At 47.4% G+C, this 19,611-nt stretch overlaps 6 protein-coding genes across 6 annotated transcripts; 3 read left to right on the forward strand and 3 right to left on the reverse strand.

Annotated features, from left to right (window-relative positions):
* The first annotated feature begins 1,948 nt into the window (after positions 1 to 1,948).
* Positions 1,949 to 4,213, forward strand: LOC121601879 (traB domain-containing protein-like). Its single transcript, XM_041930687.1, has 3 exons — positions 1,949 to 2,220; positions 2,296 to 2,499; positions 2,570 to 4,213. The coding sequence occupies exons 2-3, from the start codon at positions 2,391 to 2,393 to the stop codon at positions 3,919 to 3,921; spliced, it is 1,461 nt and encodes a 486-aa protein (XP_041786621.1). The 5' UTR covers positions 1,949 to 2,220; positions 2,296 to 2,390; the 3' UTR covers positions 3,922 to 4,213.
* Positions 4,202 to 5,499, reverse strand: LOC121601880. The gene is made up of 2 exons (XM_041930689.1): positions 5,286 to 5,499; positions 4,202 to 5,203 (listed from the first exon to the last, which is right to left on the reverse strand). Exons 1-2 carry the CDS (start codon positions 5,335 to 5,337, stop codon positions 4,245 to 4,247), a joined length of 1,011 nt encoding a protein of 336 aa, XP_041786623.1. The 5' UTR covers positions 5,338 to 5,499; the 3' UTR covers positions 4,202 to 4,244.
* A 1,600-nt stretch (positions 5,500 to 7,099) lies between these two features.
* On the forward strand, positions 7,100 to 13,627 carry LOC121601875 (alpha-tocopherol transfer protein-like). Its single transcript, XM_041930685.1, has 4 exons — positions 7,100 to 7,431; positions 12,225 to 12,423; positions 12,511 to 12,670; positions 12,734 to 13,627. Exons 2-4 carry the CDS (start codon positions 12,246 to 12,248, stop codon positions 13,395 to 13,397), a joined length of 1,002 nt encoding a protein of 333 aa, XP_041786619.1. The 5' UTR covers positions 7,100 to 7,431; positions 12,225 to 12,245; the 3' UTR covers positions 13,398 to 13,627.
* Positions 13,628 to 13,809: 182 nt separating this feature from the next.
* LOC121601873 lies at positions 13,810 to 15,959 on the reverse strand. The gene is made up of 2 exons (XM_041930683.1): positions 15,653 to 15,959; positions 13,810 to 15,564 (listed from the first exon to the last, which is right to left on the reverse strand). The coding sequence occupies exons 1-2, from the start codon at positions 15,749 to 15,751 to the stop codon at positions 13,900 to 13,902; spliced, it is 1,764 nt and encodes a 587-aa protein (XP_041786617.1). The 5' UTR covers positions 15,752 to 15,959; the 3' UTR covers positions 13,810 to 13,899.
* A 31-nt stretch (positions 15,960 to 15,990) lies between these two features.
* LOC121601874 (DNA-binding protein Ets97D-like) lies at positions 15,991 to 18,085 on the forward strand. The gene is made up of 3 exons (XM_041930684.1): positions 15,991 to 17,296; positions 17,368 to 17,481; positions 17,553 to 18,085. The coding sequence occupies exons 1-3, from the start codon at positions 16,111 to 16,113 to the stop codon at positions 17,837 to 17,839; spliced, it is 1,587 nt and encodes a 528-aa protein (XP_041786618.1). The 5' UTR covers positions 15,991 to 16,110; the 3' UTR covers positions 17,840 to 18,085.
* LOC121601877 (probable U3 small nucleolar RNA-associated protein 11) lies at positions 17,994 to 18,967 on the reverse strand. Its single transcript, XM_041930686.1, has one exon. It carries the CDS (start codon positions 18,849 to 18,851, stop codon positions 18,093 to 18,095), a length of 759 nt encoding a protein of 252 aa, XP_041786620.1. The 5' UTR covers positions 18,852 to 18,967; the 3' UTR covers positions 17,994 to 18,092.
* Positions 18,968 to 19,611: the final 644 nt, after the last annotated feature.

Below are 19,611 nucleotides of genomic sequence, written 5' to 3' on the forward strand. Positions count from 1 at the left end.
TTGAAAATTTAAAAAAAGCTTTTCATTCCCTTTATCCTTTTTCCCACCAGTACAATCACTTAGAATGGGAATTGAAGCGCGCAACGGCTACAACATTTGAATGCATTTCAAAAAGCTGTATCAACCTTGGGCTCGTTGACAATGTGGCAAAGTAATGAACGACTAATTGTAAATCAATCCAATTCGGGCAACAAACTACAGGCGGTCCCCGAAATACACGGTTAATGGGGACCGAAAACGGCCGCAAAATACCGCATATCCCTAATTTCCGCGTAAGTCGAATCTCGTGATTTCCAGCCAAAATATCATTTATATGTCAATAATTTTGGAAGTAGAAGGAGGTTTTGGCCACATAATTAAATATTTGATATAGTTCTGACTGAATGTAACAGTTTTAAACCGGTACGTGTATTTTCGGCCTAAGAGGTACTGTGTATCTATGGGACTACCTGTACTGCAGTTTGTGAGCTCGCGAACGCTCCAATTCGGTGCGATTTTCAAGTCTCTATAAAAAAAAGAAAAAAAAAAGGTGCGATTTTCTCTCGCTGGCAAGCGTTTTTTTTAAAGTGTTTCGAGGGGTTTTGAGAGTTCAAGATGGCCGCCAAAAAGCTGGCGCTGGCTACGACTGTGTTGGTGGACAAAATTACATGACCAAAATATTAAATACACTCCGCTACTCCCTCCACCTCTCCCTCATTGACCCCACGGGCTCCTTCATTTAATTGATGTGCCATATCAGCATCTTCGCTCCGTCATCTCACTTACTCATACACGTGTTCTGCTATTGCTTCAGCTGATCCGGTGGTGGCATTTTATGTACTGTCTGCACATAAACTGTTTTATGTACAGGGAACTGGGGGCCTTGAGGCGCTGAGGGCATCTGATAAAGCCGGTAATTAACTATTAACGGCTCCTCCTTCCACATTGTCTATTTCCATTGTCCTTCCACACATACGGGGCCAAGTATCCTTCTGAGCATCTTCCTCTCGAACGCGGCTAAGAGGGTTTCGTCAGATTTGGACAGTGTCCATGTCTCAGAGGCGTATGTGAGTACCGGAACTATATAGGTACTATATAGTCCCAGCTTCGTCCGTCGCGACAGGTTCTTTGAAGTGAACTGTGTTGTGAGCTAACCTGGCCCGAACTCATTCACGGCGGTAGCTCACGGAAGACAGCAAATGGTCATCCGTCAATGTATGCGTGTGATCGATCCGGGGGTCATCGGTTGCGCGGTCACGGACGTTGACCGCCAAACACCAGCGCGCACTGAAGAACTAGCAATCAGCAAGGAAGCGTCCTCAGAACCAACACCAAGTGTAACAAAGAAGAAGCTGAATATACGTTATTAAATTTATTAGCAACGCGTGACTTTTATTCGACCACCTCCGCGATCGAAAAAACATAAAAAACTGATTCTTCAGGCTGTAGAAAGACCGGTTGGCAGCCAGCATTCTTGCGCGCAACTCAGCTTCCATGCTATTGTCGTTGCTGACCTTTGACACAAGATAGGTGAATTGTGGGACGACTTCAAAAGTGCGTTCACCTATCTGTACGTCACGCCTACGTAGATTCTGATTATTTATTGGTAGGCCCGCTGATGTTGCCACCATCAGTTTGGTCTTTGCCTCATTTATCTGCAATTCGAGGTTCTCTGCCTCCTGCTCGATCCCTTGGTAGGCTTCTGCTACATAGGAGAGCCGCATACCAATGATGTCTGGTAATATTTGTTTTAGTTTATTTAATATTTAAATTCTATTAACTATTATATTCTATTATTATTAAATATTATTCTAACTATTTTCCAATTCTTTGGTGGCTCATTCACCGTTGTGTTCACACGGTAAAGAAGGTTGTCAACCGTTCTCCATGGCTGCCTCCTTCCACCTTTGTCTGTAAAGGATGGGTAGAGAAAATGTGCGAGAAGCAACGATTTTTGTACGTCAAAAACTCTCACTATGTTCTACGGGCGGCACATCATGCAAAACAAATTGTTGGCTTTAAGTAAAGTGCTCCTGAGAGATTGTAAATATTTCTACAAATAAAACTCTACATTACGCTGGTCAGTCCGTTCGTTATCAGTTAAAGGACAAACGGCTTATCTTCGATCGATCGATCCTCGCCTATCGTTAACACGCAACTCCCACTCGTTTCATGTTTACATTTTCGTTATCAAGCAACCATCGGGTGTCACTTTGCTGACGTTCAGAAACAAAATTCCAGGTGAATAACATTAACGCGTTTGAGTGCGTGGCTCATTCAGGAAGAGTTTTTTTTTGTTCACATCGTTACGTCCAGCATCCTCGATATTCGTGCAAAAGTTTATCACGTTTCGTTGAGGTAGTGATAACGTGGAGTTTGTGCCTGTTTGCCATCTGTGATTACGGGGCGCAATGTCTTCTCCGATCAGCTCGTCCTCGGAATACAACAGTGCGCTGGATCAGACGTTCAACTCTACGCTTGATTCGGACAAGTTAAATAATTCCGACCTGAGCAATAGTGGTAGGTAGTAAATGGTTTGTCTGGTGCTCCTATGTAATTTCCAAACTAAATCTTCCCCCTATGGCCGCAGATATCGAAAACGTGAATCTGACTGGTGACTGGAATGAGGCACTTCGAGCCAAACAGAAGAAAAATGCAAAAGATTCTACACTGCAGTTACTGGACAGTTTGCGCAACAACAATCTTGACCAGATGGGCGACACGATAGGAGACACAACCGCACTGAACAGCACCGCCAGCACGCTCAGCCTGGATCTGAGCGCTGCCGGTGAGCTGTCTGATACGATCAACAATGTGACGTTATCGTTCGTGAGCTCCTCGGAGGAGGATGGCGAGGTGCTGACGGCTAGTACGCCCCGAGCTCCCGATGTCAGTGTTAACATGTCGCAGTCCGACACGTCCACCACGACGACCCAGGGCGAGAAGGATTCTCGCGACACAACGGCTAACGTATCGCAGCTGCCAGTAGAAAGTGGAAGCGATTCGGCGATTCCACTGTACGCGACACTGGAGGAGTTTGACCGAAATCTTCCAGAGACAGTAACACTGCTAACGAAGCCGGACGGTACGAAGGTGTACTTGGTTGGAACGGCTCATTTTAGCGAAAGCTCGCAGCGGGACGTTTCGCTGGTGATGCGAAACGTACGTCCACACGTATTAATGCTAGAGCTGTGCCCGTCCCGTGTGCATATTTTAAAGTACGACGAGAAAACGCTGCTGGAGGAAGCGAAAGATATGAACGTGGCCAAAATGCGTCAGATCATCCGGACGAATGGTATGGTCAATGGCATATTCTACATTCTGCTGTTAAACATGAACGCTAAGTTCACCAAGAAGCTAGGCATGGCGCCGGGCGGAGAGTTTCGGTGCGCGGTCAAGGAGGCTCAGCAGATCCCGAACTGCGTCATACAGCTTGGCGACCGCGAGATCAAAGTGACGCTGCACCGTGCCCTGCGTGGCCTGTCCCTGTGGCAAACGATCAAGTTACTTCCGAAGCTGCTGTTCATCGATGACGACATTAGTATCGAGGAGGTGGAGCAATGCAAGCGGAAGGACCTGCTCGAGGAGATAATGCTCGAAATGGCCGGCGAGTATCCCGCCTTCGGGCGAGTGTTCATCCACGAGCGTGATCTCTACCTGTGCCATTCGTTGCAGCTGGCCGCGCGGCCGCAGATCAACCCGGTCGACGGACATTCCGAGCCGATACGAGTGGTGGGAGTAGTGGGTATTGGCCACGCAGCCGGCATCGCCAAGCACTGGGGCAAGGTTGAGATCAGCAACATTGAGTCGATCATAACGATTCCACCGGCCAGCTTTGGGCATCGTATGGTGAAGTACACCGTCAAGTATGGCTTGCTCGGGCTCGCGGCATACGGTGTGTTCCGATTCGCTCGGCCCCGGTTCGAGCGACTTTTCCTATGATTCATTTTCGGATTTCTTGGCAAAACGTCGTGAGGCTAATTATGCGATGGTCACAGCACAGAATCAAACTATACATATTAATCGAGTGTAGGCGCGTGGGAGGTGGTGGTGCGAGTAGATGAAAGGAAGTTCAATATCTCTTCTCGCTAAATGCACCAAAAGACTTTACCTTATCTTTTTTACCAGCATTCCAGGGAGTTAAAATCAGAACTGACGCACAATCTAACGCAAGGTGCCAGAGAGATGCGAGGGAGATAAAGTTTAGAAAATAAAGCCACAGTTATCAGTTCCACATCAGTTTGAGGTACCATTTATTGAAAGCTCTAAATGTTGAGCAACCAGGAAATGTCGTCTTCCATCGTTACCTCCTGCTTAACGCTAACTGTTTGCACCTCTTCGTCGTTCTGTTGCTTCTTCCGTTTCGGTGAAGGTGGTTCTTGTTTGACTGGTACTATTTCCAAAGCATTTTCCTCCACGGGAGGGGGCTCTTTTCGCTTCTTGGACTTAGAGGGAGTTCCGACAGCTGGCGCTGGTTTCACCGATACAGTTTGTTCGCCAGTACCTGCTGTTCGAGCTTTGTCTGCTGTTTGCGGAGATTGGTTGCTGACCACTAGGGGCGTATTTTTGTACAATAGTTCGGCCTTCTGCTGAGCTAACGCGAGCTGCTTCCGGACGCGTTTAGGTAATGCTAAATACTCTTTAAAATCGTAGCCGAGCAGAGGATGCCGCTCGCGAAGCTCTTCCGGATAGGGTACAGTAACATCGCTGACATTACTCGCGTCTTGCAGTACTGGTTCGGCCAGCGGAGGCAGCGCTTCATGGATGCGCACAAACCCGACCGGTACGAAGGATTTTACGCGTGTCCCAGACTGCAGGCCCATTACCCGCTCGTTCCTGTTGTACTGTACGTGTGCCTCGAGCGGAACGGAACAGTTTTTGATGGTGGAACGCGGAGCCGTAAGGTTGAGTTTCTTGTTCATCAGTTCGGCTTTGACGTCAACGCTGGCAGGGCATTGAATGATCCACGTTTCTTCGTCCGGATTGGTTAGATCGATGTCTACAAACGATTGTGACAGTGGCAGAGGCTTAATGCGCGGACGCTCTTTGAAGTACTGTTGCAGTTGCAGTTCCAGATCGCTCGGTATGAGCCGTTGCTTGCACAGTGCTGCTACAACTTCCTTCGTTTGGGTAGAGCCTTCTGCACCGTTATCCGGCTCATCGTCGTTGTCGTCGCCGTCTGGCTCCCTGGGCGGTACGGTGACATCGGGTTCCCAGTTTTCTTCTGAACTCAAGAATTCAACCCATTAGTCAATTGATAGATGGAGTGCATGAAAGGGCCATGCTTTTTACGGATGGTTTCTTACCGATTTTAATATCTACTCCGCTTTTACGCTTTTTAGTAGCTACCGAAGCCATGGTGCAAAATTCCACAACATGCGGCACGTTTTCTTTCGCCCGATTATCGCGCTGTCTGTCAATGTTTTGTGTTGCGATTGGTGACACTGACGTTTGCCCGGCGCAGTGTTGCCAGTTTCTGAAGAAAATCCATACACCTTGCCTTAAGATACCTTTTTGCAAAGGCGTTTGTTTGTGCTGTGCTGCAGTTGTTTCGCTTCTGAATTCAACATATTTTGTATCCCGGACACAAAAGGGTAAAAGTAAGGCTCAGCCCTCTACGTTACATAGGAGAAGCGTTACATGCCTTGAAACATTCCCAAGCAACATTTTTATTATAGTTTTGTCCACGCGACCAGATTCTATTTTTCGAATAAAAAATATTTAAAACTACGATGAAAATAAAAGTTTTATGTTTTAAGATTAACCAATATCAAGGAAATTTAATTCTGAAACATAAGTTATATACAAAGTTTATGAAAAATAGTCAATAAAAGTTCTAAAAACTCATGAAGCTTTAATTGGAGTAACATTTCCAAAAGCAGAAAATAAAATAATATGTAAAACATATGTAATTAAGTTAAATATATGACATGTATTTATTATCTATGAAATCTACGTTTCTGGCCATTTTAAATCATAATTACATTTAGTTTAAAGGCACTATTATAAAGGCCGTCTCATGCCGGTCTCATGGTACAGTCGTCAACTCGTACGACTTAACAACATGCCCGTCATGGGTTCAAGCCCCAAACAGACCGTGCCGCCATACGTAGGACTGACTATCCTGCTATGGGGGGAAATCAATAAGTCACTGAAAGCCAACCCCACAAATGGGCTGGCAGGCCTTGAGCCGGTTTCGGTTGTTGAGCCAAAGAAAAAAAAAAAATTATAAAGGCGATGAATTAGGTTTATAAATAAATTTGCACATTGATTATAATTTCAATATAATAGTTCTACACCAATAGTGGGCTAAGAAATGTATAAGCATTTTAATATTTAAATTGTTTTAAAAGTAATTCTTAAATTAAATAACATTAATGAATATCAAATATAGTAAGGTAATAGTCATAATTTGTTTTTATTTTAATGAATCATCAATTAATCTAAACCTTATGAACGATTGCTGAACATTCATTAGATTTCGATTATTAGACATTGTTATCAATCAATTTGCTCATCCACGACGGTTAAAACAGGCGTTCAAAAAAATGCTGCTTGGGTTTGTGGTAAACTGGCGTTACGCGTAACGCTAGCGTAACGTAGAGGGCTAAGCCTTACTTTTACCCACAAAAGAACGACACTAAGTCGGAATGGTAAGGAATGCTGTAACTATTTTCTCTTTTCATGAAGTAGTATATGAATGTAAACACCATCAAGTGTGGTTTGTCAGCGGATTTCCCGAATACACAAAAAAAAAAAACTATTTTGTAAGTGTGTTGTACTTTCACCGTTATGTGGTACTTTCTATGTTTAAATGCTGATGCTGCTGCAAACAACGAAACACAATCGTTTGCAAACAAAAAATGTCATTAGAACAGCACACTATGGCTGAGACAACGTACAAGCAACAGAAGTAAAAATAACCAAAACACATTGCGTCACTGGCATGAAACAAAGCTGCCGGCTCAGCAGACCCGTAGCGTAGAACGTAAACCACCGGTTCCGGGGTGTTTTGCAAAGCGCGTTTTTTTTTTATACAGCGCTAACCCCGACTCGCAAATGAAAAAAAATCCTTCTCCCCCCCCCCCCCCCCATCGAAGAAGTCGCGCGAAAACCGGTGGTGCTAGATCGCGCTTGATCGCGCTCACTCGTTGTTTAACCGGCTCACTGCGCGGAGGTGATCGTATTGTTGCGCGAAGTTGGCTTATCTTGGAACACAGTTCGCCTAGCACCACCTGCCCCGGTCCAGCCCAACCTAGCCCAGCCCATATTGCGACGTCGAACGGAAGCGTGGCTTTAGTGACTTGAACGGGTGAAGATGAGATGAACGCTTAGTCATTGATGCGTTTGAGTTTGTTTACTACTTATTTTTGTGCTACCTCTTGAATTGTCTGGATTATTCTATAGTGTACCAAGTTCGCCGGAATATTAACTCATCCTCTTCAACCAAAGGTAAGTTTTTAGTTTTTAATGCTAATATAGTTCTAATGTGTATAAGAGAGGGGAAGGAGTACACAGCCGTGTCCGTGGTCACAGCTCTTGAACTGCCCCTAAACCGTACGATCAAAAGGGAACAGGAAGGGTGTGTGTGATGGTGAATGATAATAACTATTATTTAAACACACGTTGATCACATACCACTTTTTCTCGTCAAGGTCCTTGCCATTTCTTAACTGCTGGTGATGGATCTTTATGAGCAGTGGTTACCTGTGTGCGCAATAAAACTGTATGCCCTTTGATCCCTGGATACAGGCAAACACAGTTGAGGTTCGATGATGTAGTATAAAGTATAAGACCGCTAACCTTTAGCAATTGCCATATAATTGTTTCTCTGCAGTGTATTGTACAGACACAATAGCATTAAAAGAATACGCTTAAAGGAAAAATAGGTAACATTTCCTTATCCCATTTGCCTTTAGGCTGATGTAATAAATCAACATCACGTTGAAATGGAAAATTCTTCCTACATCTCCATTTTGTGTCTAATTGCCCCTTCGGTTAATTAGTTCTTACGAGGAGTATCTAAGAAAGACTTAGAGATGTCCAATTAATTCTTGTTTTTATTGCATTTCTTCGAATCATACATCAAAGCACATGCATGGTGCAATAGAGAGACAATAAGAGGGATAGAGAGAAAGAGAGGAGAGAAGAGAAAAAGTTCAACCTTTTTGTACACCTTCTGTCAATCCATCAAAGAAGGCTACGGACAAAACAGTATGATCACTTGCGGTTATGATCGTTGACGGGGACACACTGCATCCCTACCCTTTCGGCGTTATCCGCCCGATTAGGGGTGCATTTGGTGCGGGCAGTGGTTGCTGTGGCCCCATCGCACAGGTCTATCGATTACAGCGCCTGTATCGAGAAACCTTCAAGGACTGGTTTCTCTCCCCCGGAACACATTTCGTTCTAATGCATGTCGGGTGGTGCGGCCCGTTGATTACACCCTGCACAAGAAGGCAATTTGCCACCCGCTTGATCGTGCTGCTCAGGATGATGGTAATGATGCTGATGATGATTATGATGATGTGAACGGGAATGTCCGTGTGTGTAGGCTTCAAGTGCATCGAAAATGCAGGCCAAGCGAAACTTGCGCTTTCATGTGCAGTTTGCATACGCACTGGGACGGATTGCGCAAGCATGGGACCAACAACGGTTATTTGCCCTTTGAACGCTACGCAACCTTGAAACGAGCGCGAATCCCTCCTGGGATCGAGGAGGTGTGTGTGTGTGTCTGTCTGTCTGTCCGACCTACCGGGTGTCTCCGGCGAAAGATACACATAGACAAAGAGCGTGATGCATCTCTTGGATATGAGGCGCTGTTTTGCGCTGTTGTTGAGCAATGTGGTCCGTCCCACCTGCCTTTCCACCTTAATCTGCACATGGTTGCAGTGATGCACCTGGTAGGGTTGATCGATGCACCGCTTGACCATGAGCCGAAGGTAGTTTCACGATTTGCATTTCTTGTGGTGTATTATTTTCAGTACCGTTGAAAGCTTTACCTATAAAGCATCCATTGAAGCTGCGTCAATTGTTCGCAGCGTGTTGAAAAAAATGTAATATCAATGGAAGAAACGTTCACTGCCCCAATTGTATGTTATATTTGCTGCTCCGTTTCAGATCAAAATTGCCAATAGTCGCATCTGCATGCTTCTACTCTATCGCGTGTGAGAAAGTAATGGCATTGTATCTAAAACCACCTTTGTAATCTTCGTCACACCCTACATAACTAATGTTGATGAAGCATTTTCTATGTCACTGAACTGTCCTATCAAGTATTCAGTTTGATTATTCCAAGACAAGGTTTATCGTCAAAAGATGCCGGAACTTTCCTTGAACGGTTTCGGTGACACGGGGATACTACAACATGCCAGATGAGAATGGTTTTTGGAAACCGGTTCATGAAATGTAGCAGAGTTTTTTGAATACGAAAGTAGAATACCGCGAACGTATGTGTGTGTGTGTGTGTGCGTGCACCCGCGAAGATTACATACATTTGAATATTCAAATTTCATAAGAACATCCCACCGCGTGAGCCGCGTGCGATTGGGGGTCACGAAATACTTATAACCTGAACACAATCATTCACCCCGGAAGTGGTTCGATTCTACACATTTCGTCTGCCAATATATACTGGATCAGGTGGTTTTGTGTGTGTGCTATTTTCCCATTTTTTTTAAAGGTTAGGGAAGATTAAGAAGAAGAATATTAATCATCTGTTTAGGCGATCGTACCGTGAACAGTGATAGTGATCCTTTTATAGTGCTCCGAAGTGTGACGCGCATGTTGGAGTTAGATTGATTCTTTTATGATTAGGAATAATAATATCAATAAGAATTATAATATGAGGACGTGTGTCGTGATTTCGCTTCCGGAAGATTAACTACATAAATTATTAATAACTATGCTTAACGAGAGTAAAATCAACATTAAATCATATTTTGCTCTTTGTTGGAACCTATTGATTTCCACTATTGACTCTTATTGCATGCACACAATTCAAGTGCTACTACTAAAATTCGAAGAGATGACAGGTTCGTTGTCATACAGAAAAAAAACTTCATAAATTACAAAACGTTTAAAGCTGTTTTTTTCTGATCCGCTGATATGTAACGGAAAAAGGAGGAGATCCGTGTTATTAGGTTTTGTATGCATCTATCTCTAGGATCTAACTTCTTGGATAGGACTTCCAATCTTCTTGAATGATTTTCCTTTTAAATAAAACGATCGGGAACTTGTTCATATCTAGTTTTCTTGGTTAAAGCCTTTTTTTGATGGAAAAATATGGAACCACCCAACTCAAAGGATGCAATCAAATGCCATAAAAATTCTAACTGTTCTAACAAAAACGCACGGAGTAAGCTAACATATTTGGGTTGAGTATATGGGAATGTACTGTTTGAAGGCAAACTTACCATGCAGCGTATTAATCTAATGCAATTAATCTAAAGCAAATGCAACTATAGTGAAAGATTCGTACTGCTGCAATCGATCATTGGGCGGCAGAAAGTCTTTTCTCCTTCCACTTCGGCTTAGTTTGAATGCGAACAATATTCAATTAGTACCATACCCCAATAGGAATGCCTAACAACTATCGAACAAAGTCCCTGCTTCCCCCATCGAATTTAGCAACCAACCAAACGGCAAATCTCCAGTGTCTGTTGCAATACCCGCGGCGTGCGGCTTTTGTTTGTTCGATGGTTGAGCAAACAACACCCCGGTGTGTTGTGTTTGTGCAGTGTAGGACAGATTGAGAAGAGTTCTTCTGGTCGCCAGATCGAATTGTTGTTGCAACACGTGCAAAACGGACAGTCTCCGGTGGTGGTACACATTGACATTACCACATTGCTGAATGGAAAATGGTTGAATCACCACCCCGCCAAGAGAGTGCAACTGCCGCGGGTATGATTGGTGTGTTGGTGTGTGCAGATTTCAGCAAAAACAAGAAACAATATGTATTCCACATCATCATCATCCTGGCCACTTCTTGGTCCACGCGACGACCACGCGTTGTTGAACACACGTTGAGTCGAGCAGATTGATTTGTGACGCCAGTGGTTAAAGCTTGCGCAACGGTGGTTGTATGTGTACGGTGGTGGTGGAATGATGTCTGGATGTGGGGAAGGGACTTTTTTTTAACAGCGGTACCGATTAATCCTGAAACCATGATCACTGCCGTCGCCCAGTGACCTACATTAAGGGTGAGCTGAACATAAAAAAGGATTCCGTCGCAAAGTGATCGTGACCGTCGCGTGTGCAGCCGTATATTATATATATTTGCCCGTATTGCGCGTTACTCGCTGAAGATCCTTTTGAACTTGCGCCAAAAACCTGTTGGTAGTGCGCAAGTGTCCTTTAGTGTACTTGTTTACGTGTGCCATCGACACGCTCTTAGCGTCTTCGCACATTCGCTTTCGTTTGGGATTTGGGAAGTGGAGAGAGAAAAAGCCGAATTGTTGCGCCGGACTGCTTCGCTCCCGGTTTGGGGAAAGGAAAGCAGGGTTTGGCCAAGCCGCGCAAACTGGTCTCCCGGTGACATTGAACTGTTGGTGGTGGTGGTGTCGTGGAGTGGAGTCGTGGAGTCGTCGGGAACTCGGATTGCTGTTTTGGTGTGGAAATTCGCATCAGTCGGCTATTTGGGGTCGAATTAGATGGATTGGATTAAAATGTGCGTAATTTCTTATGGTGAGATTATGATGAATAAGTTTTGATGCTTTTTGTTGATTATGTGAAGATGAAAATGTGCTAAAAGCAGCTAAATATAAGCTACAATCTCTTAGGGCTCTTGTACAAGTCGGAACACGTGGACATATCTAGTCGATCGATGTTAGGTGGTGTGTTATGCCGAGTTTATAACGCATACCACTGAAAAAAAAATGAAAGTAAAGTTTTGTGGTAAAAGTTAGCCGTGTCGAGTTTCTGCGGTACAGTTTCAATCACGGGACATTGGTTTGTTGTGGAGGCAACGGTGAACGATTATACAACCATTGTCGGCTAAATATTGAGCTAATAGGTCGCCCACGGGCAAAACGAAACTAGACCTAGTTTAGTGACGGTCTAAAAGTGTACCGTCGAATATTGCGTGGGTAAGATATTGCAAGATTGTATCACAATACTATCGACTTTGTATGGATGAAGTTTGCCGCTATTATATTATTATTTATTTCGATATTCTTTCTCCTTGTTGCGGTTTAGAAAAGTTGTACCATTGTTCACTAATGTTAAGGACATTCCTTTTTCCACAGGACGAAAACAACACACACACAATGAAGAAAGGTACGAAAGCCATCACGAAAGCGGACGCGTACCGCTTCACGCTGTCGGACGAGTTGCGCCTAATCGCCAAAGAGGAGCTGCGCGAAACGCAAGCCACACGCGACCATGCGCTTCAGATGCTGCGCGAATGGGCTGAAAAGAATCCTCGCATCGTCAAGATTCGTATGGGTGAGTTCAGTTTGTGAGAGTCTCTCGTCAAACGCAACTTACTTACTTAACCCCCCCCCCCCCCTCTTCCCGTTGCGCCTGTTGCAGATGCAAACTTCTTCCTTAAGTTTCTGCGCGCGAAAAAGTTCCAAATTCCGGTCGTACAGGAAAACATCGAACGGTACGTACTGCTGAAGAATGCGTTTGAGGGCGCGTTTAAAAATCTCGACTGCCGGCTGCCCAAGATGGCCAAGCTGATCGACCAAGGGTAAGTGAGCCTCAAGCTTCCTGTATGAATGTGCTCATTTCCATGTTGCCGCGTACGTTTCAGCTATATGTTTGCCTTGCCGGAGCGCGATCGTGAAGGGCGACGGGTGATCTTCTACCGACCAGGCGTGTTCGATCTGCGGGAGTACACCAACGCCGATATGCTGAAGATTCACGGCATTTGCTACGAAACGCTGATGGCGGACGAGGAGAACCAGATACGGGGTTTCATTCATGCCGGCGTCGGCACCGGTATCGGGCTGCCGTATCTAACGCTGTTCACGATCAAGGAAGCAGTAAGGATTGCGAAAAATGGTGAAAAGATACTGCCGATGCGCCATCGCGAGATGTACGGGTGCAATATCAATCCGGCGATGAAGGTGGCGGTCGACTTTGGAATGTCGCTGATCTCGCAGAAGCTGCGCGAGCGCATCCGGCTGTACACTGACATTAAGGACATCGAGCTGGAGAAGCGACTGCTGCCGAAAGAGTACGGCGGCGAGATGCCGATGGCAGAGATGATACGGCTGTGGAAGCTGGAGCTGGAAGCGTACCGCGGGCGGCTGCTCGCGGACGACGAGATGTCGGTCAATTTGGGCATGTACTCGGACGCGGCCAAGGAGGGCTCGGTCGGTGCACTGAAGGAGCCGCTGAACGGGTGCACGGGCGCTAGCGATAACTCGACGTACGGGTTGGCCGGTAGCTTCCGGAAGCTGGAGGTGGATTGATTACTGATTGCGGTTGAACGCGCGTTGCAGAATGGCAAAGGTTTTGGGAACTTCCGGAAAGAATGATTCGTAGTATGTAGGATGTGTTTAAGAATTAAGGTAGTTTCGCACTGGTCCCGTATATCAAGTCGTTTTTTCTATATACTTTGTGTAGGATTTGTATTTGCTATTGTGAGTGTGTGCGTTTTTTTGTGTTTGCAATTAATAAAGTTACGAAAGTTAAATTCCTACACATTTTAGCACCCTTACCCTCTTCTTGGCCATACAAGTTCAGACGAAAAAAGGGGCACCGTGGGGCATGCTCTTGCCATTAGACCAAGCTTTCCCCCTGAACCACTGATGCTATTCGAAGCTAACTGATATTTTGTTTTTAAACTAAACCCTTTTCGTTCGTTCAAGTTAAAGAAAGAGCAAACGCAGTGATGCTATAGTTTGGACAAAGAGATTCGTGTGTATATTTTTTTTGTTTCGGGACATTTTGGCAAGACACGGGCTTCAGGCTTCAGGTAACACGCCGCCGGTGGGGAATCTCCACCACGTTCAGCAGCTTGGTATTGCGTGGATGGAATGTGAGGATAGGATCATCATCATCGTACGAAGTATCGTTTGCGGTACCGTTCAGCTTTGCTTCCGGCGCACCACCACCACCATCCCGGTCGTCCGCGCTGTCCGACGATTCGCTCGGATAGAAGCACACGGTCGAGTTCGGGTGGATGTTGTAGTTGAAGTGTTGAAATTTGTCCAAATGACGCTGCTTGGTGACGCCCGTCAGCGTGAGATCTTTCGCGCGTAGGTTGATCCGCGTGGTGGTGGGACAGTTTGGACGGATAGCCTTCGGTCGGTAGATGACCAGTCCCTCGTCGTGATAGCAACCGTCCCGCTGGATGCCGACACGTTTCCTTTCTTGCTCGTTCAGTCGGACGGGTTTGGGCGGACAAATGGCTGACGATTCGGGCTGATGTGGCCGCTTGGAAGCGCTTAGCGTGATCGACTGGAACGGTTCCAGTATCTCCCGCTCGGTCGGTGACGTTTTCCTAGGCGTGACGGACTTTTCCGGTGTTACCACCAATGGTGGCTGCGGTTGGACGGTGTGTTGCGCCGATTTCGTCGGACGGAGCGATGCGACGTTGGGTGCCCGATGCCCGCGCGAGGAAGCTGCGGGGGCAAAAAATACTTCATCACTGTCACTGTCGGACGAGGATGAGGTGAAAGTGTTCTGCATTCGGCTAGCAGCGGCAGCCCGTTTCGAGACCTTGCGCCGGCAGAATGCTTTGTTTTTCTTTATCCGCGCGCACTGTTCGAGTGCTTTGGCGTACACTTGGTCCTGATCGTACTGTAGCTGCTGCTTCTTGCCCGGTGAAGCGCGATCGAATGACCGGTTCACCCTACTCGCTCCCGGTCGCTTGCGGGGAACAGTTTTCTTAAACACTTTACGCCTATTTGGCCGATCCTTCGGTGGCTCCAGCGCCGCCAGCCCCGACGGCCGATGGTGCTGCGCGGACAGTATCTTCTGGCCCGGGTGATAGTTGTACCGCGGTCTAGGAGGATTCTTTGCATCACACGCACTGTCCGATTTGCTGTGGACACGCTGCTCCAGCGATAAACGTGCGGCTTGCGCATCCGCCTTCTGTTGCTCCTCGAAGCCGATGCCGAGGGAGGTGAGACGCCGGACGGAGCTCGTTACCGAGTACTGTTTGATCATAGTGGTCACTTTGAGCTTGTTGCTAATCTGCTTGTTCGAGCGAATGTACTGCGCCGTGTCGACCGAGTAGAGCGAGTCTGCGTCAGCGTCCATGCGCGTTTCCGTTACCGTGGTTACTTGCTGCGTCTGGTAGTGCACATTGTAGTTGCCGGTGATGGTGTGCATGTGGTTTCGCAACCAATTCTCCACCTTTTCGTGGCTCACCATCCGGAACTCGTTGTCGTCCAGTATCTCCTTCAGCCCGTTCGCCTCCCATTCTCGCTGGCGCAACGGCACCGCCCGCCGCAGCTGTTGCTTGATCTCTTCCGGGTTCTCTTCGGCGCTCTGTTCCTCGGTGGAGGCCTCGACGACATCGCTGACCGAGCTTTCGTCGCTCATCTCCTGGTCGAGCATCACCATGGCCGTGTCGATGTCCATGCTCTGATCAGATGGGTTTTCCGTCGAGCCGATGGGCTCTTCGTACTTCTACCATGCAAAAGAGAGCGGAAGGATAATTATTAACATTACATGTTTTGCAACCACAACGTAAGGTAGAATATAAACAAACGCGTACCCGCAGCAGCTCACGCCAGCTGCAGTTTCGTCGCCCTAAATCTTCATCGTTCGGCAAAACTTCCTCGACGTTGGTAGTCTTTGGGACACCGGTGGACATTTTGCGCCAGCACTACGGTTCGGAATTTTCATCGCAAAAGTCACTTTCAAAATTTAGCCCCTTTTTCTCTAACAACAATTACGGAAACGAAACAGTAAACGAAAACCAAAAGACACAAACTAACAATAAAACCGAAACGAAACACGATCCTACATTTTGTTGATATGATCGCGCTTGGCCCGTTTGACAGCTAGCGACCGCACTGCCCAGAACAGGTTTTTGTTTTGATGTGGTGCCACACACAACAAGCAGTGCAGCAACATTTGGCGTGTGCGGGGTGCCACATTGTGAGTGAAAAATCGCGCAGCAAGCAGTGGAAACTACTAGCCGGACGCGGGTTCGTGTACGATTTGTAAGCGATGGATCCGCTTAATATAAAGCTGGAGGTGCCGGACCTACCGCTGCCCCTCGGGGAGGATGGTTTGATGATGTCGAGCGCCGATTTCCTGCCGACCGGAAACGACCTGTTCCTGGGCGATGATGACGACGACGTGATTGTGGTGCATATGGATTTGCGCGAGAATTTGTCCACCCTGCGGGGGTTGGTCGAGCGGCGGATTGGGCTTTCGCTCAAGCACTACGAGTTCTGGCTCCAGGGCTCGACCATGCTCGAGTCGCACAAGAACCTCGTCGACCAGTGCGTGCAGGGCGAGGGGCTGGTGCAGATCAACGTACAGGTCCAGCCGACCAAGCGGCGCATCAACATTGCGGACGTGCTGAAACCCACCGATGAGGTGCTCGAATCCTACCAGCGCGAAATCGAGCAAGCCGCAAAGGAGGCGGAAGCGGCCGCCGCCGCCAAACGGGCCGCGGAAGAGGAGGCGGCCGCAGCCGAAGCGATTGCCGCGGCGGTGGCCGAGGCGGAAGCGGCCAGCGCAAAAGAGAATGCGGTGGAACCCGCGAACGGGACGGGCGAGCGGGACGGGTCCGGCGCGAAGGCACCCGCCGGCCTGACGAAGGAAGCACAGGAGACGGCCAATGCCGTGGCGGCCATCATCAACTCGGTCAGTGCGGAAGAGCGCGAGAAGGAGCGCAAGAAGGAACGGCAGGTCCAGGGCGACAAGGGCGGCTTAAAGCTGATCCCGGCGATCAAGGAGGAGGTGTTGGGCTTTGGAGAGAATTCGCTGGACGAGTGCGACGAGTCGGATGGTGAGATGGGCGACGAACCGGCGGCGTGCCTGCCCTGGGTGTACGACAGTGCGTTCAAGCGCGACCAGCAGCGCTTGAACATTCCGGACGATCCGATGGAGTGGACGGTGGCGCAGGTGAAACACTGGATCCAGTGGGCGGTCCGGACGTTCAACCTGAACGGGATCAAGCTGCAGGACTGGAGCATCAGTGGCAAGGAGCTGTGCGAGCTGGATCTGGACGATTTCAAACTGAAAGCACCGAACGATCCGGGCGGCCTGTTTTGGATGCATTTGGAGCTGCTGCGACGGCACAAGATCGTAGCCACCCTGCAGAAGCCCGTCGATGGGGAAGATCTAGTTGAAATGACCATCCGGCGGAAGCTCCCCAAGCCAAACATTGGCAGCAGCAAGAACGGTAGGTTGCAATGGGAATGGGAATAGCGATAGAATAGCTACAGCAATCTACCCATTTGGTCGCTTTTGCAGATGAGTTCAGCTACTGTGGCAACCGCACGGGAAACAATGGACAGATCCAGCTGTGGCAGTTTCTGCTGGAAATTCTCACCGACCGGGAACACCGCACCATCATTCAGTGGATAGGTAAGATAGCAGCGAACAGTGGCCCAAACAGCCCCACAATCTCTTCATACTGTCGGTTCAATCTCCCACAGGTACCGATGGAGAGTTCAAGCTGTGCAATCCGGAACAGGTCGCGCAGCTGTGGGGCGAGCGCAAGAACAAGCCGACGATGAACTACGAGAAGCTGTCCCGCGCCTTACGCTACTACTACGACGGGGACATGATTTCGAAAGTGCACGGCAAACGGTTCGTGTACAAGTTCGTGTGCGATTTGCGCGAGCTGCTCGGGTACGATGCTTCGGAATTGGCCTCCCTGGTCAACGAAGGGAATCCCGATAATCAGTACGGCACGAAGAATTATGACGTTGATTTCGATTGATCTAGACAGTGGGGCTTTCATGCGTCCCTTTCTTGGATGGTTTTAGAAAACATGCTGCTCTGTCCTGCCACACAGAGTTGAGCTGCAGCGATTCATTTTGTACAAATATTACGCGATCAAAAGTGCGATAGTTACAATTAACGATACGGATGGATCGGGTTGCTTCCAATTACATTTCCTTTATTTAACATTGCGTATTTCGAATGCATTTTGTACATAAGTTAAATATACAAAAAAAACCCGGAAACAAACCTTACCGCTTTCGTTCAAACTTAAACTTAAACTGTGGCGCCTGATGGGGCGTTCCCTTTGCTACCAATTTAGGCTTCAGGGCACGTTTCTGCTTCAGCGCACGCTTGATCTCGAGCGTTTTCTGCACCACGGTTAGCTCCTTCTCGCGGTCAATGCGTCGCATCAGCTCCCTGTACGATAGGTCACGCTCCTGATTTATGCGCGCGATGTCCTCCGGGCCGACAGCCAGCTTCAGCTTGCTCAGATCCTTCAGCCGGGGACGATTGGACCGACGGCCCACCAGATCTGGGTGTGTGTCCAGTCGTTCGGCAAGATTAAATTCTGTCGCCTCCTGCTCGTCCTCCACGAAGAAGATGTGCTTGTTGGGGGTCTCGTTTACCACGTCGGTCATGTGGAGCTGGCCCTGCAGTCGACGGATTTTGTTTGCCTCCACCGTTCGCTTCATCGCAACATACTTGTAATCCTGCGTTTGCATTAGCTTGATCTGATCCTTGGTAAACTCGTCGCCCTTTTCCAGCTCATGATGTTCGCCCTCCTGGATCTTGGAGTTGATCATGTGGTGATAAAACTCATCCGGATTCTTGTTCAGGGCCCGTTTGCGTAGCAACTTTAGTGTGGATTCCTTCTGATTGCGGTCCCGGGCGCGTAGCTTGTAGTCTTTCTTCTTTTCCAGCAGCCCGAGATGCTGTCGGGCGGAAGGTTGCGCCCGTTCGCGGTGCACCTTCTGGTTCGTTTTGGCCGCCTTCTTCCAGCTGGACATGTTGACGGATGGCTTAATGCACGGCGCAAAAGATACAGCAGATTTGCGAATATTTCGTCCCCTTCGCCGGGAATGCACGTAAACAGTGAAAGCGTGTTGTGAGCTGCTGGTGGTCGGCAGAGTGACCAGAAATACCGATTTATCTGTACAGTCTGTTCCCGAGATACGCGGTTTCTGCGTTCTTTCTTTCTGCGAATTTTTGATTTTATTTAGTACTTTATTCACTTTATTATTTATTTGAAATGATTCGTGCAGAACATTCTGATACTTCTGGCTTTTAAGTGGTTTAAATTTGTTGCATGTTTGCCGAACTTGAAGCAAATTGTACTAATTTGACTTTGATCTGTCAAATTTAGAAAACGGCGTATCTCCGAATCCGCGTAAGTCGAGAGCCGTGTAACTCGGGAATAGACTGTACATATCTAGGATTTGAAGGAAAAAATCTCGTTTTTTTAATCATTGAACTATAAAACTCAGCCAAACAATCAAATCAATCTAAATAATCTAACGAAAATCAAATGACAGCACGTTCGATAAAATCGTATCCAATTGAGCACTGCTGCGGCCATAAGCGGTCGCGTGGAGCCCTGAGAAAAAGAACATGCCACCACTGAGAAAGAAATGTGCATCTTAGTCCTTCTTTGGCTTAGAATTCCAATTTTCAGATAGACATTTCAGAAAAATCTTCATTTGTGTACCGCTGAACCAAATCTAATCCATATCTTAGATAAAGGATGGATATTCTCGTGAGATGGAACTT

Source organism: Anopheles merus, unplaced genomic scaffold (assembly GCF_017562075.2).
Source record: "Anopheles merus strain MAF unplaced genomic scaffold, AmerM5.1 LNR4000213, whole genome shotgun sequence".
Taxonomy (NCBI): Eukaryota; Metazoa; Arthropoda; class Insecta; order Diptera; family Culicidae; genus Anopheles; species Anopheles merus.

Excerpts from the sequence above, each read along its gene's own strand:
- LOC121601879 (XM_041930687.1), top strand. The coding sequence starts at position 2,391 with ATGTCTTCTCCGATCAGCTCGTCCTCGGAATACAACAGTGCGCTGGAT. Across the intron at positions 2,500-2,569 it reads TTCCGACCTGAGCAATAGTG|ATATCGAAAACGTGAATCTG; the intron begins GTAGGTAGTAAA and ends CTATGGCCGCAG.
- LOC121601880 (XM_041930689.1), bottom strand. The coding sequence starts at position 5,337 with ATGGCTTCGGTAGCTACTAAAAAGCGTAAAAGCGGAGTAGATATTAAA. Across the intron at positions 5,204-5,285 it reads CGGAGTAGATATTAAAATCG|AAGAAAACTGGGAACCCGAT; the intron begins GTAAGAAACCAT and ends TCTTGAGTTCAG.
- LOC121601875 (XM_041930685.1), top strand. The coding sequence starts at position 12,246 with ATGAAGAAAGGTACGAAAGCCATCACGAAAGCGGACGCGTACCGCTTC. Across the intron at positions 12,424-12,510 it reads CATCGTCAAGATTCGTATGG|ATGCAAACTTCTTCCTTAAG; the intron begins GTGAGTTCAGTT and ends CGCCTGTTGCAG. Across the intron at positions 12,671-12,733 it reads GCCAAGCTGATCGACCAAGG|CTATATGTTTGCCTTGCCGG; the intron begins GTAAGTGAGCCT and ends CGTACGTTTCAG.
- LOC121601873 (XM_041930683.1), bottom strand. The coding sequence starts at position 15,751 with ATGTCCACCGGTGTCCCAAAGACTACCAACGTCGAGGAAGTTTTGCCG. Across the intron at positions 15,565-15,652 it reads GCTGGCGTGAGCTGCTGCGG|AAGTACGAAGAGCCCATCGG; the intron begins GTACGCGTTTGT and ends TTTGCATGGTAG.
- LOC121601874 (XM_041930684.1), top strand. The coding sequence starts at position 16,111 with ATGGATCCGCTTAATATAAAGCTGGAGGTGCCGGACCTACCGCTGCCC. Across the intron at positions 17,297-17,367 it reads CATTGGCAGCAGCAAGAACG|ATGAGTTCAGCTACTGTGGC; the intron begins GTAGGTTGCAAT and ends TCGCTTTTGCAG. Across the intron at positions 17,482-17,552 it reads CACCATCATTCAGTGGATAG|GTACCGATGGAGAGTTCAAG; the intron begins GTAAGATAGCAG and ends AATCTCCCACAG.
- LOC121601877 (XM_041930686.1), bottom strand. The coding sequence starts at position 18,851 with ATGTCCAGCTGGAAGAAGGCGGCCAAAACGAACCAGAAGGTGCACCGC.